Source organism: Gobius niger, assembly GCF_951799975.1.
Source record: "Gobius niger genome assembly, chromosome: 20".
NCBI classification, from domain to species: domain Eukaryota; kingdom Metazoa; phylum Chordata; class Actinopteri; order Gobiiformes; family Gobiidae; genus Gobius; species Gobius niger.
Window position 1 is genome coordinate 18,467,919 of NC_136871.1, and position 13,102 is coordinate 18,481,020.

At 40.9% G+C, this 13,102-nt stretch overlaps 1 protein-coding gene across 1 annotated transcript; it reads right to left on the bottom strand.

Annotated features, from left to right (window-relative positions):
- Positions 1 to 647: 647 nt before the first annotated feature.
- On the bottom strand, positions 648 to 11,464 carry ppm1j (protein phosphatase, Mg2+/Mn2+ dependent, 1J). Its single transcript, XM_079578177.1, has 10 exons — positions 10,936 to 11,464; positions 5,815 to 5,929; positions 4,404 to 4,733; positions 4,013 to 4,125; positions 3,825 to 3,909; positions 3,333 to 3,451; positions 3,204 to 3,267; positions 2,941 to 3,048; positions 2,686 to 2,837; positions 648 to 1,786 (listed from the first exon to the last, which is right to left on the bottom strand). The coding sequence occupies exons 1-10, from the start codon at positions 11,196 to 11,198 to the stop codon at positions 1,639 to 1,641; spliced, it is 1,497 nt and encodes a 498-aa protein (XP_079434303.1). The 5' UTR covers positions 11,199 to 11,464; the 3' UTR covers positions 648 to 1,638.
- Positions 11,465 to 13,102: the final 1,638 nt, after the last annotated feature.

A 13,102-nucleotide genomic window follows, 5' to 3' on the forward strand; every position in this document is an offset into this window, starting at 1 on the left:
GGGTGGTGCGGTGCAGACTCAGCACTGTGGTCGTGAAAAACCATTAGCTTTTGGCCACAGCTGTGTGGTCAGCAACATGATCAGTGCAGATATAAATGCAAATAAGGCGTTTGCCTCAAAACACAGTGACAAGCCTGACTCTGTATGTCAAGTACCTGCAGTCTTCTCTGCTGCTGATTGAATTAAAAGGTTAACTGGGTTTCTTCTCAGTATCTTCACTTCTCATTAATTCCTTAATTATGATTCATGTTTTTGTCAGGTGACAATGAGAAAGTAATGCAATAAAATTAAATACTATTATAATACTACTATGTATTATACTACTAAAATAAAATTCATGTAAAATATAGTGTACTTCTAAGATCTAAATTTCTTTTACTCCTTGAAAAGTTTCTGAATTTATCAAAGTTGTGACGAAGAGGTTGTCCACCAAGGACAGGCATTAATTCACATAGAATATATAAAAAGCAAATGCCTGTCAAAATAAAAGATTTGGTTGGTGAGTGCACAGGTCCTTGTTACTTCTCTAGTTTGAAAGGTCTTGCAATTTATATTTATAGTGCATTTTCTATTGTAAAAAATGAATAGACAAAAAAATTCAAATGAAAATGAGAAAAACAGATTTATTTCTAAAACTGTTAGGCTACACCTTTTCTCTCTTTACCAAAACAATAGCTCATACTCTATAACACACAACATTTCTAAACAGTTATGGTAAGAAACATAAAAAATAAAACTTCTGCTTGAAAAATATATGGATAATCTAACAATAGTACAAAACAAAATAATACGAAAGGTCAAACGTTTAATTTAAGGGCATCCATGTTCACTGCCACCAGAAAAGAAATCCTTCTCGTTTGAATAAGGCATATGTGTGACATTTTTATCACAACTTACTATGCCTAAACTTTTACTCGCACTTTCTCTACTAAACTCTTGTTATGAAATGAAATCAGTAATGCCTTGAACATAGAGGCTATTCATGTTTTTAGAACAAAATAAATAATAACATTCAACAATAAAATGTACCAAAAACATACGCTTCCACATGTCCAGCTTGTGCAACAGTTTTCAAGTGCCTCGTGTGTCATCATTCATTAATCATTGGCAAAGAAAATGCCCTCCAGCTCTCCTCCTCAGTCCAAAGCTTCAAAACTTCTCTCGCCAACTTTCTCTATGTGTCATTTGTATTGAGTGACTTTATTTTTTACACATGCCTTTCCTCACACTTATTATGAGCATCTCTTTGGTTTCCTTCCTATTTTTTTTAAAGATATTGTGGAAACTGCAAGCATTTTTACATTTCGTTCTGTCTTGTTAATTTTGATGCGGAAAAATATATTACAGTTTAATTCTCACTGACAAAAAGAACAGAAAGGGAGGAAAAGGTTGTCACTTAAAAATCTTTTCACCAATGAAGCGGGGGTTCTATGGGCGGAGTGGTGCACAGTCTGGGATGGGGGCAAATGAAGGTGCTCAGATCTGATACTGTATTAGTTGTGTTCTAGTCTTCTCTCCAAGAGGGGATGTTGGGAAGTGGGTTGAAAGTTCAGGATTCGTGGGCAGATGGAGAGGGGCCGTGGGGAAGGCCTCACAGAGCTACAGGCCTTTCACAGCGGTCTCAGCTACAGCACCTGGTCATGTCTCTAACTCACTTCCTGCAAGCGGGACCACAAACACCGTGATGTCATCTCCAGAGCCCAGTCTCTCGTTGGGTAGTCTCCAGCCGCGCTCCTTCAGCACCCCACGCGACCTCATGAGAACATCCTGAGCTGCCAACGAGTACCTTAACAGCACAAGAAAAAGGCACTCAAAACTTTAAAACTTGGTGAAAAATAAAACATTTTGAAGAAGCATATTGTATTCAGACAAGGGATGGGCACCATAAAGGATCCGGCACTTTAACGGTACTCTGATCGGTACTTTAAAAGGAAAAAAAAGTTAGGTAGAGGCTTCTGTATATGTAATAATATGACAATTTTCTGTATAACACTTCAACATAATAACTAAGGAACAAGGAGGGATATGTGGACTAAGCAATGTTTACATTTATTCATTATTAATTATTCTTTATGTTGAAGTGTTATACTGAAAATGATCATATTATTGTTATTACTGTCGACGCAACCTTTATTTGGAGGCTATTCCTTTTTGTATAAATGGCATCTACATATCAAATTTAAACTTTTTTTTGGGCCTGCTTTATTTGACAGGACAGCGCAGGTTGAAAAAGGGTGGAGCAGGGAGCAAATTGTCAGAGTCGGGACTCAAATCTGTCACGCAGAGCTAGAGCTAGAGCAGCTAGTAAATGTGTATCTTACCCGATTGGCTTCTGGGTGCTATTACATCCATTTTACAAGTAAAAATATATTCTCACAAGTACAAAGACATATGCTTGCTAACCACACTTTCAACAAACAATTTACTAATTGAGGACTAACTGTTCAATACTTTCAGGCATTCTGGCCTGGCAATTTGTAATATTTAAAGCTGTTCTTTGCCACTGAATTTCACTCTAATCTTACTTTGCCATCTAGTGGACAAGTGGCAGTAAAGCACCTGATGAATTCCAAAAGCCACTGCCCACATAAATTCCTCCTCAACATGTTCACACTCGGTTCATAACAAGGACTTAGACGGGGGAACAAAAGCCCTGTGTAAAGGATTATTTGGCCAAGCACATACCTCATGGGATCTGAAGGGTCACAGCAGGATAAGTATGCTGACACAGCATCTGCCACTTCTCTGTCCGTGGTTACGTCCCACAATCCATCTGTGCCCATGACAAGGACATCATTGGGGCCATGCTTGTTTTCATCCAAGTTGTACACCATCACCTGCGCGCAGACAAACCCAGTCATCAATCGACTGCCCTAGAACTTTCTGCGTTTTTCAGCATGCAAAAGAGAATGTTACCAATTCTTTTGTCTGCACACTCACCTGGGGAACACATGAGAGGAACGGCTTGATATAAATGTTCGAGTTGTACACTTTGAGTTCGTGGTCGCCCAACCCTCTTGTCACTCCGATAGTGGCCATTACGCGTGCCTGCAGCCCACACACAGTACATTGTAATGTGGATTATTGATTTGAGATGTGGTTTGTTTCGAGATAATCCACTTAGGAGGGTATTACCAGGTGGCATTGTGCCATCAGACACAGTTAAACAGTTAATAAAACACTATCATAAACCGTCATCTTACCTTTTTACCCTCTCCATATATTAAGGGAAATTTTAGATCATCTTCAACTATTGTTTTATAAGCCCTGTAAGAAGATCACAACACAAAATTATTACCAGAATAATAATTCAGTTCTTGCTTTAAACTCACCAGCCTGTCATTGTGTGATCTCTGTAGAGCATCTTTTTGCCCAGTTCGTTGTGCTGAATCCTTCGAGGAAACTCAATATGAGTGAACTCGTTTCCCAGGAGCTCTGGTCTCAGGAAGCCCTAAGAGAGAACAAGGCGTTAATCAAAGTACCAGCAGTCTTGGTTACATCATGTGTCATCCCATTTCTCAAGTGTGAAACGTCAAACTATTAGTAACATGGAGGAGCAGCAACACACATTTCCTCTTTTAGCAGCATCACTATCTATGTCCACCCACGCAGTGACTCAGAGAGCAATCGGTGAATGCATTTTATTTTGGGACATAACAGGATTTTCTGCAGGGCGATTATTCTTAAACCTCTTTTAATGTTGCGTCATATATTTCCTTCCCAAGGAATAACCAACAAGGCTACAAGCACAAGTCAATTCCGTTTTGAGGAACCTATTAGTTTTGCTTGCAAACAGTACACAAGTGTGTCAAGTGCGTAATTACCAGATACTGTAGTCGCTGTCTCTCGGACTCTGGGGTGAATTCATTTGTCATGGGAATTATTTCATTATTCCGGATAATTATGGCCCTGCAGAGAATGATGAAAATACATACACAAACAATTTGAATACTAAGCTTCTTGTTTCTTTTATTAAGGTCCTTTGGGATACATATTGCAGTACATTTCTTACCTGCTATCTCCCGCATTAGCTACATACAGTTTTCCCATTAAATGAATAGCTGCTAAGGCACAACAGCCACCAGAGATGGCGTAAGACGCTTTCTCTTTTTCAATCAGGTCATCCTGGAACAAACAAAAGAAGAGCGAACATAAATATCAACTCAGCAGTCCTTACATTTTTTCCACAGTGTGTATCACTCCAATTTCTGGATTTCATTGCGTAAATGGATATGTATTTGTTAACATGCTGTTAGATAAAATGGTGGTGGTATTTTCTTGGGATAATTCCAGTGCAGTCTTTTCCATTCACACAGATTTTTAGAAAGTTCACATCAACAGTTATGCATGATACAGTAGGTCCACTTGAAAATGTCTACGTGGTCATTCTGGTTTGCACTCACCATCTGTTTGAAAGCAGTCTCAATGACTCCCATGACAAGGCTTTCCAAACTCACAGTCTTCTCCATGTGAAAGCGCAGAGTGGAGTCACAAACAGCATCAGGATCCTCTGGTTCCTGGGAGGGGCCTTTCTTGGCATCTACTTGGTAGGGGTTGCCGTTTTTGGCCAGGCAGATCGGAGGTGCACTGTTTGGGTTTTCCAGCAGGTGGCATATTTCTCCCAGTCGGTCTCGGATGAGCCTGTGCATCAGCTTAGAGGCCACTATAGCAGCTCCAGAGCCAGCATGGCCATCAAACACGCCCCAGAAGTGCATAGGGATTCCAGTGCCATCCTAAAAGGAAAACTCTAAATAATAATTGATTCAAGTCCTTGTATCTTAAGGGCAACAACAGCAAACTTTTCTCATTGTTGCGAGACATGAGTAATGAAACAGCCTCGCCAAATTAGTGTTTGTGAGTTGGCACCCACAACTAACTAACAGATGAACAAGAATGAGACATCTGCTCAGCCCTGACTGGAATGGAGGAGGGGTGTACAAGGGATGTTGTCATTCAATTAAAACAAACAGACAACACAAGCTCTTTACGTGAACCTGCTTCTACTTGTAGGACTTTGGCTGAGATGCCATAGCACTTTAATTATCCAGTACCACAAACAATCTTCTTCCACTGCTAAGACCTAGTGCCTGAATCTGAACTGAAACTGAAACGGAATTTTTTTTTTACTAGTTAAAGTACAACCAGTTGCATGGTGCAAGGTGCAACTGTTGCAGATTACAAAGTTGACTTTTTTTTCTCCAACACACATATTGAAAGGATAAAACAAACTTCCCCATTTCTTCCATTTAACATTTATTTGATCTAGGTCAACCTGCCAGATCTTTTAAGTTCCACCAATTCAACAACTCAGTGAAACCAACTATTGGAACAGCCATCCTGTAATCAGAAGGCTGGTTGTTTGAAACCAGGTCTCCCTAGTCTATACTGCTGTTGTTGAGATGCTGTAGTAAGTTAGTAAGTAAGTGCTTTGTTTGTCATTGTACAATTGTACAACAATTGTATTAAGTCTATAAACTATAATATTTGTGTGACAATTTTTCATGGCTAACACCAATGGTTTCAGAATGCAGTCTTTGAGATACTGTATGTAACATCCTCAACTCAAAATCTAGCTCAGGTATCCTCTTTCTCTGGACAAATGAAGGACTGCAGTACACCGATGAAAAGTACAGTGAAAAACAATTGAGGATGAGATACTCGATAACATAATTACCAACGTCCATCTAAAGACCAAGAAGAATGCTTAATTCCTCTGAGGGGGACATCACTAGAACATTAACACTGCTTCCTTAATGCACCTCATCCATCAGACTCTGACCATTCCTTAATGTGTGAAGCTTGAACTTGGCTCACCCCATTGTCCTCCAGCAGTGTGGAGTTACGATGTTTTCCACTCGGCTTTTTCACGAACAGCTTCTCACAAGAGGCCTGGTCCTCGTTCAGCATGCTCTTGCCTGCATTGATTACTCTGGTGGGGTAAAAGGACACAGAAGAACAGAGAGGTGAGATGATTTATGGTGTTTGGGCTCAGACCTCTAATCGGATTAAACAGTGAGGGTCTGATCTTGTGTTTTTAAAGGCAGACTATAGACGAGGCTTTTGCGCTGACTGGGGGCGCTCTGTGAAATCTTCAGCTTCATACCTGGCGCAGTAAGCGGACTGGGAGAAAGAGTGAGAAGGGGATGGATGCAGGCAATGGAGCAGCACGTGATCAGTGGAGCTCCACTTCTCCACATGAAAGGCCGTGACCTCCTCAGGACAACACTAGCTTAAAGTAATCCAAACTAACCCTAATTAACCTTAAAGATAGTGAAGTGTACTAAAAAGGCATTTTATTGAGACCCATTTACATAAATGTCACAGGGAAAAAAAAGTGAAAATAATTCAGACCCTGTGGGAAATAGTTGGTAGTTTGTCCTGTCAGAGCTTAATAAGATGCACTGGCTGCGCGTGACCTTAATGTTAAAAAAATAGAAGAGCGAAGAGAAAGCAGCAAGTGCTTGTACTTAGTACTTCTTCTAGCACACCACGTCTCCACCGACCCCTTATTTTCCGTAAGCGACGCCCTCAGGCTACTGTGGGAAAGCACTGTTAGTACGCAAGATAGCAACTTCGTCTTGAGCAACGCTGCTTTTGCGCCAGGAAGATCACTCCCAATAACTGTTAGGAAAAATGGGTTGGAGGCAGTCATGTGGGAAATTGATGCACGGTAAATGTTTAAGTGTTCTTTAATACTCTGGCTGCACTATAACCTTGCCTGCAAGCTGAATTCTCATGTTTTTTAAGTTCACAAACAAATGACAATATGTGCCGATAGGGGCTGATTTGTTTGAATTTACACCTCTGGTGGTTTCAGTCAATCGCGTGGCAATATTGCCATTAGAAGACAGGAGGATGCTGAAAAAATACAAGGTATGCTGTTTCACAGCATAATTGTTAAAATAAAAATATGAAATATTTAAGGGATTTGCTATCATGACAGTTTGCTGTTTTGAGATTTTATGATTGGCTGAAATGAGGTGCCATTAATCCTCTCAAACATCTACTCTAGATTGATTTTATAGTGTTAATGTTATCTGCACTGCTATAAATATGTAAATTGGAAAAAGAAAGAAATTAATTAATTGTAGATTATTATACTAGTAGTCACTTAATATTTTAATAAAGTGGTCAATTTATCCAATTAGTCATTTGCAGCCTTGATTAAGATGATAATTCACTACAATGGAATTTTCATTGACGCTGTCTATAGATACAACCCAGAGAACCAACTACAGACTCATTCATCATGGCCCATAATACAGTGCATACTGTGGTCCTTATGCTTATCCATTATGTAACACGTCGTTTCGATTGCCAATAATTCAGTGTTTAAAGGGTAAACACGGATAATACTTAAAGCTGTTTCAGCCAATGATCACAACGATTCCCCTGATATTTTTCCTTCACTATTACAAATTTAAGGTTATGAAAATTATGAACCACGTGAAGAAAAATATATACAAAATGAAAACTCAAAAAAGTATATAAAACAGACTGATGCCTATCACTCCTCAAAGAGTTTAACAGATTATGATCATTACATCATTCCGAAATGGTCCGGCTGGCCCAAGCTCCAAATATGAGAATGCAACTGCAAGCCAAATCTGGATTATAAAGCGTCCTTTCAGTTTCTAATCAGTTGAAAGCAGTGGACTGGCATCAATGAGTCCAACACAGAGCTCTCTATATTAGAACTAATGACAGGCTCCTAATATATACATATCTTTCAAGAACAGCATTATGTGAGCTATGGGATCTTTGGTTTGCTGTGGTTTAACCAGCTCTCTGGTCTGCACAGCAGCGTTCTATGCCCCCAAGCCTTAAGGACACTGTCACGCTAATGAGGCTGAAACACTATGAAAACAGAGGGGTGGGACTAGGACAAGCTAACCCCTCCCAGTTGTCAACATGTAGTCCACCTGAAAGCCTAGTGTGGCTGACGAAGCCTTTTAGATGAAAGGCGTAATGTCCTATACTGCAACTACAGAGTACAGACGATGACTTAAAAACTCCTGTTTGACAGAGAGGCGGTAAAAGCAAATTGTAGCAAATCTTAAGCTTGGCAAAAATACTTCTTCTGTTTGTTGTTGTACATAATTTGCAATGGATCATTGGAGGCCTATTAAATTAAATGGAAAACAGGTAATATTCTTTAATGGGAAACTTTCCAATATTACGTCATATTTTACAACAATGCTAATGCTTTGGGCATGTAAAATACTTAATTGTTGGAAAGTGTGTTGCACTAGTCACATGTTTTCATTGTGCTATAATTGACTCTCAACCGAGAGCGCGCCTCCCCCTAATGTGACAGAAAAGTGTGTGTTTCCAGTCATATGCTTCAACAACTTGTGACTGAAAAGCCCAGCATTGGTCATGTTTGTAACAACACCGCTATGTCAGATTCCTCAGCCCACACTTTACGCAAGGAAGAAAAGAGGAAGTTGGGAGAGGCAGTGAATGTTCTCATTTCTGCCATTTGACGATTTAAAGTGATTGTTGGGCAGGGTTCAGAGAAAAATAAACTCAATTTGAATGTCACGTGTCAATCCCCGGTGGGTCCTGAGACAGTACTATAGAACGTTACGAGGCAGTCCCAGGCATAATTAAAAACACTGGCTTTGCTCAAAGACAAAACAATTTATAGTATAATGTGAACATTATTATTCTGTGTCATAGTTTTATATCATAATGAATGTTGTGAAGGTAAAAAGTATTGCACAAGTGCTGATATCGGAAACCAGGCCTTGTTGGCCCCAATGTTTTTTTTTTTACTAATTTACTTACAAACTCAATATCAATTGGTAGTCCAGCTGTTTCTGAGTTGAGTTTTATTCCACTGTGCATCAAATACATCTGGTCTGTGATGCACATTGCACACGTTCACGCTTTTTTTAGTGTCAATTATCACCGACCTAGCACCGCTCTTTCTAAACTATTAGGTGTTGCAGAGAGAGTGCATCATCCTTACACAATAGTTACAGAGCTAATGGATAAATGGATGCCTCCATATTGAATTAAAGTAATTTAGCGCACTATCGCACTTACTGTGCACTCCAGACTCCTCTCACATGTCCAGGCAGACACAGTGTTGTCACACAATCCCTTTGCCCATAGGTTTGTTTCCTGGCATAATTATAAAATAAATTATTGCTTGTTACATTGTCAAAATTAAAGTTCATTTAATAATTCACGTTTTATTTAGCTAGTTTATTAATTTGTTTTATTTTCAGCCGACTGCTCTTGGCAAACCATGGCACATGGTGATTTGGTTTACCTGTGTCTATATTGGCACATTACTGGAGAGATTGTTGCCTTTGCGATACCCGATCCTGAAAGATCTCAGAAGTTAAGCTAAGCTTCCATGCTATGTTACCTCAGGACCACTGCCAAGTACGGAGTGTGTAAACCATGCATGAAATTTTAAAGTGACTTTGAGTGACTGGACTTTATTTTGTTTTATGTGTCTTACCAAAGGACAAAACAGCATGTGCTCAGGTGGGCAAACAAAAGCCTTCATTATGAACTACACACTACTTTAGTCGCCTACATGCCAATGTGGCAACTACTACAAAAAACATCAAAGTCACACAGCAGTCTCAATGGGCTGCATGATTATAGTTATTGCTGTGTTGTGTTGATTGTTCCAAGCAGTGATTCAGGGCCAATAGTATATTATAGGAGTGTGTATTGACTAGTCTCAGGCGGTACAATATGCATCTCGATACGTAGGTCGTGATATGATACGGTACGATATATCCCGATATTGAAATATTAAACGATTATTGCGATCTATCTATCTATCTATCTATCTATCAATCATACTTTTACGAGCAAAACCAACTACTTCCCCTATAAAATAATTGTATGTTATCTTGCATTTCCCAGACAACTTAAATAAAACTGAATATTTGTCTACCTCTGTAGTGGTGCTTCAAAAAGGTTTGGAGTTTGGAATCGCACAGCTTTTAAAGTCACCTGAGCACATCAGCTGATTCAGTCATAAACAGAATTAAGATCTCAGCATTTTTATTATTGCAGAAGTGCTGCCTACAGAAAGTACAGTACTGAGCCCTTTCTTTCCCCCTTGATCACAGCCTCCTCATTTGGCCTTTGTCAGTCACTCCTCTGAGATCCTTGTCATCTTGAATCATCACGCCTGTACTTTGTCCGCATGACTCATCTCTTTGTTTTTTATTGTGGCAGCAGAAGAAGGTGGTCAACACATACTTTCAGTGCACCCGGCCACACATTGTTTTATTCAAGCAAGCCCTCCAGTGAGAGAGAGGGGATTGTCCAGACCTCTTTTCAACACTGCTCCAACAGCACAACCTGGCCAATGGGGAGACTCATAACCCACTGCTGCATTGAACTTACCTGTAGATTTACTGCAGGTAGGTAGTAGCCCATAGGTTAAAGCACATTACCACTAGGCTACTTGTTTGGTGGCTTTGCTTTTAAGCTACAGTCAAATAGTGCTTGGAGAGCCGACATGTAAAGCGCCCCGGGGGAAGGAAACAAGCAAAGTTAGAAGCGTTTGCCAAATGTTTATCGCGCCTTCAGTGGCCCGTTCATGTTGCGATGTGCCCAAGCTTCGCTGCAAACGAACCATCAACTTTCACACGCATTTCCTGGTTTCACTTGTGCAAGGTCTGCGCACATCAACCTCTCCAAAAGACCCGATGAGCCTTCGAAAGACACACATGAACTGCTTTGGTTAAAAGTGCTGTGTCGTAAGCACCTTCCCCCAGACCCAGCGGCTGCGGTGCAATCGCATAGGCCATTTTGCTCATCATTCGGGCTGCTGCAGTGCAGGAGATGCTAAAGCAGCTGCGGAGCCAACGCGGGCAGCAGAGCCGTACGTGCGCGGTGCCGCATTTCGCTGCCGTTCTGACATAAATGTTTTGGGTGGCGGGTGTGTTTGGGACTCACTCTGCGTATCCGGTCTTCCACGGGAGCCTGCTGCCCCTTTTCAGCGTGAGCACCGGCCGCGACGCGTGCTCCGTGGAGTACTGCAACAGCTCCGGGGTGAGCTCCAGAAAGTCCGGGCGGCCGTAGGGGAAGCGCGGCGGCAGGCTGTCCCCCCCCGCGCCCTGCTGACCGCCGCCTGGGTGATGGTTGTGGTGGTGGTGTCCGTGCGGCATCATCCCCCCCACCAAAGTAGACATGGCGTTCTTAACTTTGCTGATCATCATCGCCTCGCGGTTTGGGGAAAAAAAAAAGCCTCAAATCAGACGCAATGCGATTTGGAGAGAAAAAAAAAACAACGCACCGAATGTGATGAGGATCATTTCAGGAAGCGCGACACTGCCCTTTCGCGCGCGCCCATGTGACAACATTCACACAGGCGATGTTTTCCTCGTTGTAAGGCAGAATGAAGCGGTGAGGGCAGCTCCGGTAATCCCGCAGGAGTAGAGCTCATCTGAGAAGGCAGGGCTGCACAGATGCGCTCTCTCCGCGCTCAGGTTTACAAGAACTGCTCTGATAGGCCTGCACTGCGAATCAGCGTTCACAGGCCAATACAGAGAAGGTTTAGCTTTAAATGCACGTTTTGCGTTCGCGGCTCGTGATTCATATTGGAATATGAAATGCAAGAGAATTCAATGGTCTGACGTCTGTTTTTTAGGATCACCGAAACGTACACGGGCTACGTCACTGCTTTCTGTTCTCCATCCAAGCAGATGACACGATTTTGCCTTAGGTAACAAATACAGGCCTAATTCTACAAACAGGTTACTGTGTTAGTTTGTAGCCTATTTATTTGAGTGACACATGAATACAGTTTTACTATTCGAATAACCAAATATCAAAATTATAATGATGAAAAAAATGAATTGAAAAAAGGTGCAAAGTACACTGGGATAGGCGCAATAAGATTTAGGTTCTGCCTGTTCCATTTCAGACTGTTTTTTTTTTGTTTTTTTCAGATGAATATTTTTTCCTCCCTTTACATCAGGGGTGTCAAACTCATTTTGGGTCGCGGGCCGAAATTCAGCTCCCCCGGCGGGTCGCGGGCCACATATAATAGAGAAAATGTTTCCAATAAATGAATAATAATAAGCTGTGATTTGATCAAAGCCCCAACTTGACTGTAGCTTCATCAATGACAACGGCTTACACTTGTATTGCACTTTACAAGCCTGTGTCACAAGTTCCTGAAAGTGCGGTAGTCATTATTCATTCACTTGGTGGTGGTAAACTTTTATTGAAGCCACAGCCGCCCTGGGGCAGACTGTCCATTTACCACATGGCTATATAATGTGTTGTTCATATCCTGAGCTCTTATTATGTCAGTGCCCTCTGCTGGACACGTGTGGAACTCTATCCTTTTTTTTATTTAATGCCCCCTAGTGGCTAGAATGAGCATTCTGGTTATTCTTTAAAAATTCATAACTCCGCACAGGAATGGGCTAAAGACTTACTTGTTTTTTTTGACATACTCGACCGTGGGCCGTATGTTTGACACCCCTGCTTTACATGTTTAAATAACTGAATAAATTGAATCTGAAATTCAGTACAAGTGAGCATCCCCCTTCAAACCTTACAGTAGCATCATGGCCGACATCCTTAGGTATTGCTGAGACTTTTGATTGATTTAAATAGACAAGTCATACTCTCAGAGCTATCAAGTAAACATGACGGTATCGACCTGTTGAGTGATCTGTGGGCAGGTCAGCACAGAGGGAGTCTCCCCGTATGATGCCAATAGTAAGGAGATTTCATTCACTTCACTGTGTTGCATGACCTAAGTATGCAATTCAAAATCAGTCAGAATAGTAGCTAATTATTGCCATTGCTAAAACATATAACCTATATAACCTAAAACATAACACAGAATTTAGATCTAAAAAAAAAAAAGCAATAAAAACTTAAAAACTATAAGGCTATACGGGTATGCATGAAGAAGATTAAAATAAAGAAATAAAATTTAAAAAAAAGCTTTCACAGAATAAAAAAATGTAATTATTTTCATATTTTGAGTTTAAAAATAAATGTTGTTGTATCAAATCTGCAATCTAAAGGTGTGCAATAACAGATGCTGTCCACCAGGCAGCACCAGAGCACCGCGAACACGTCCTGAGGTCGTTTAGTACTGTCG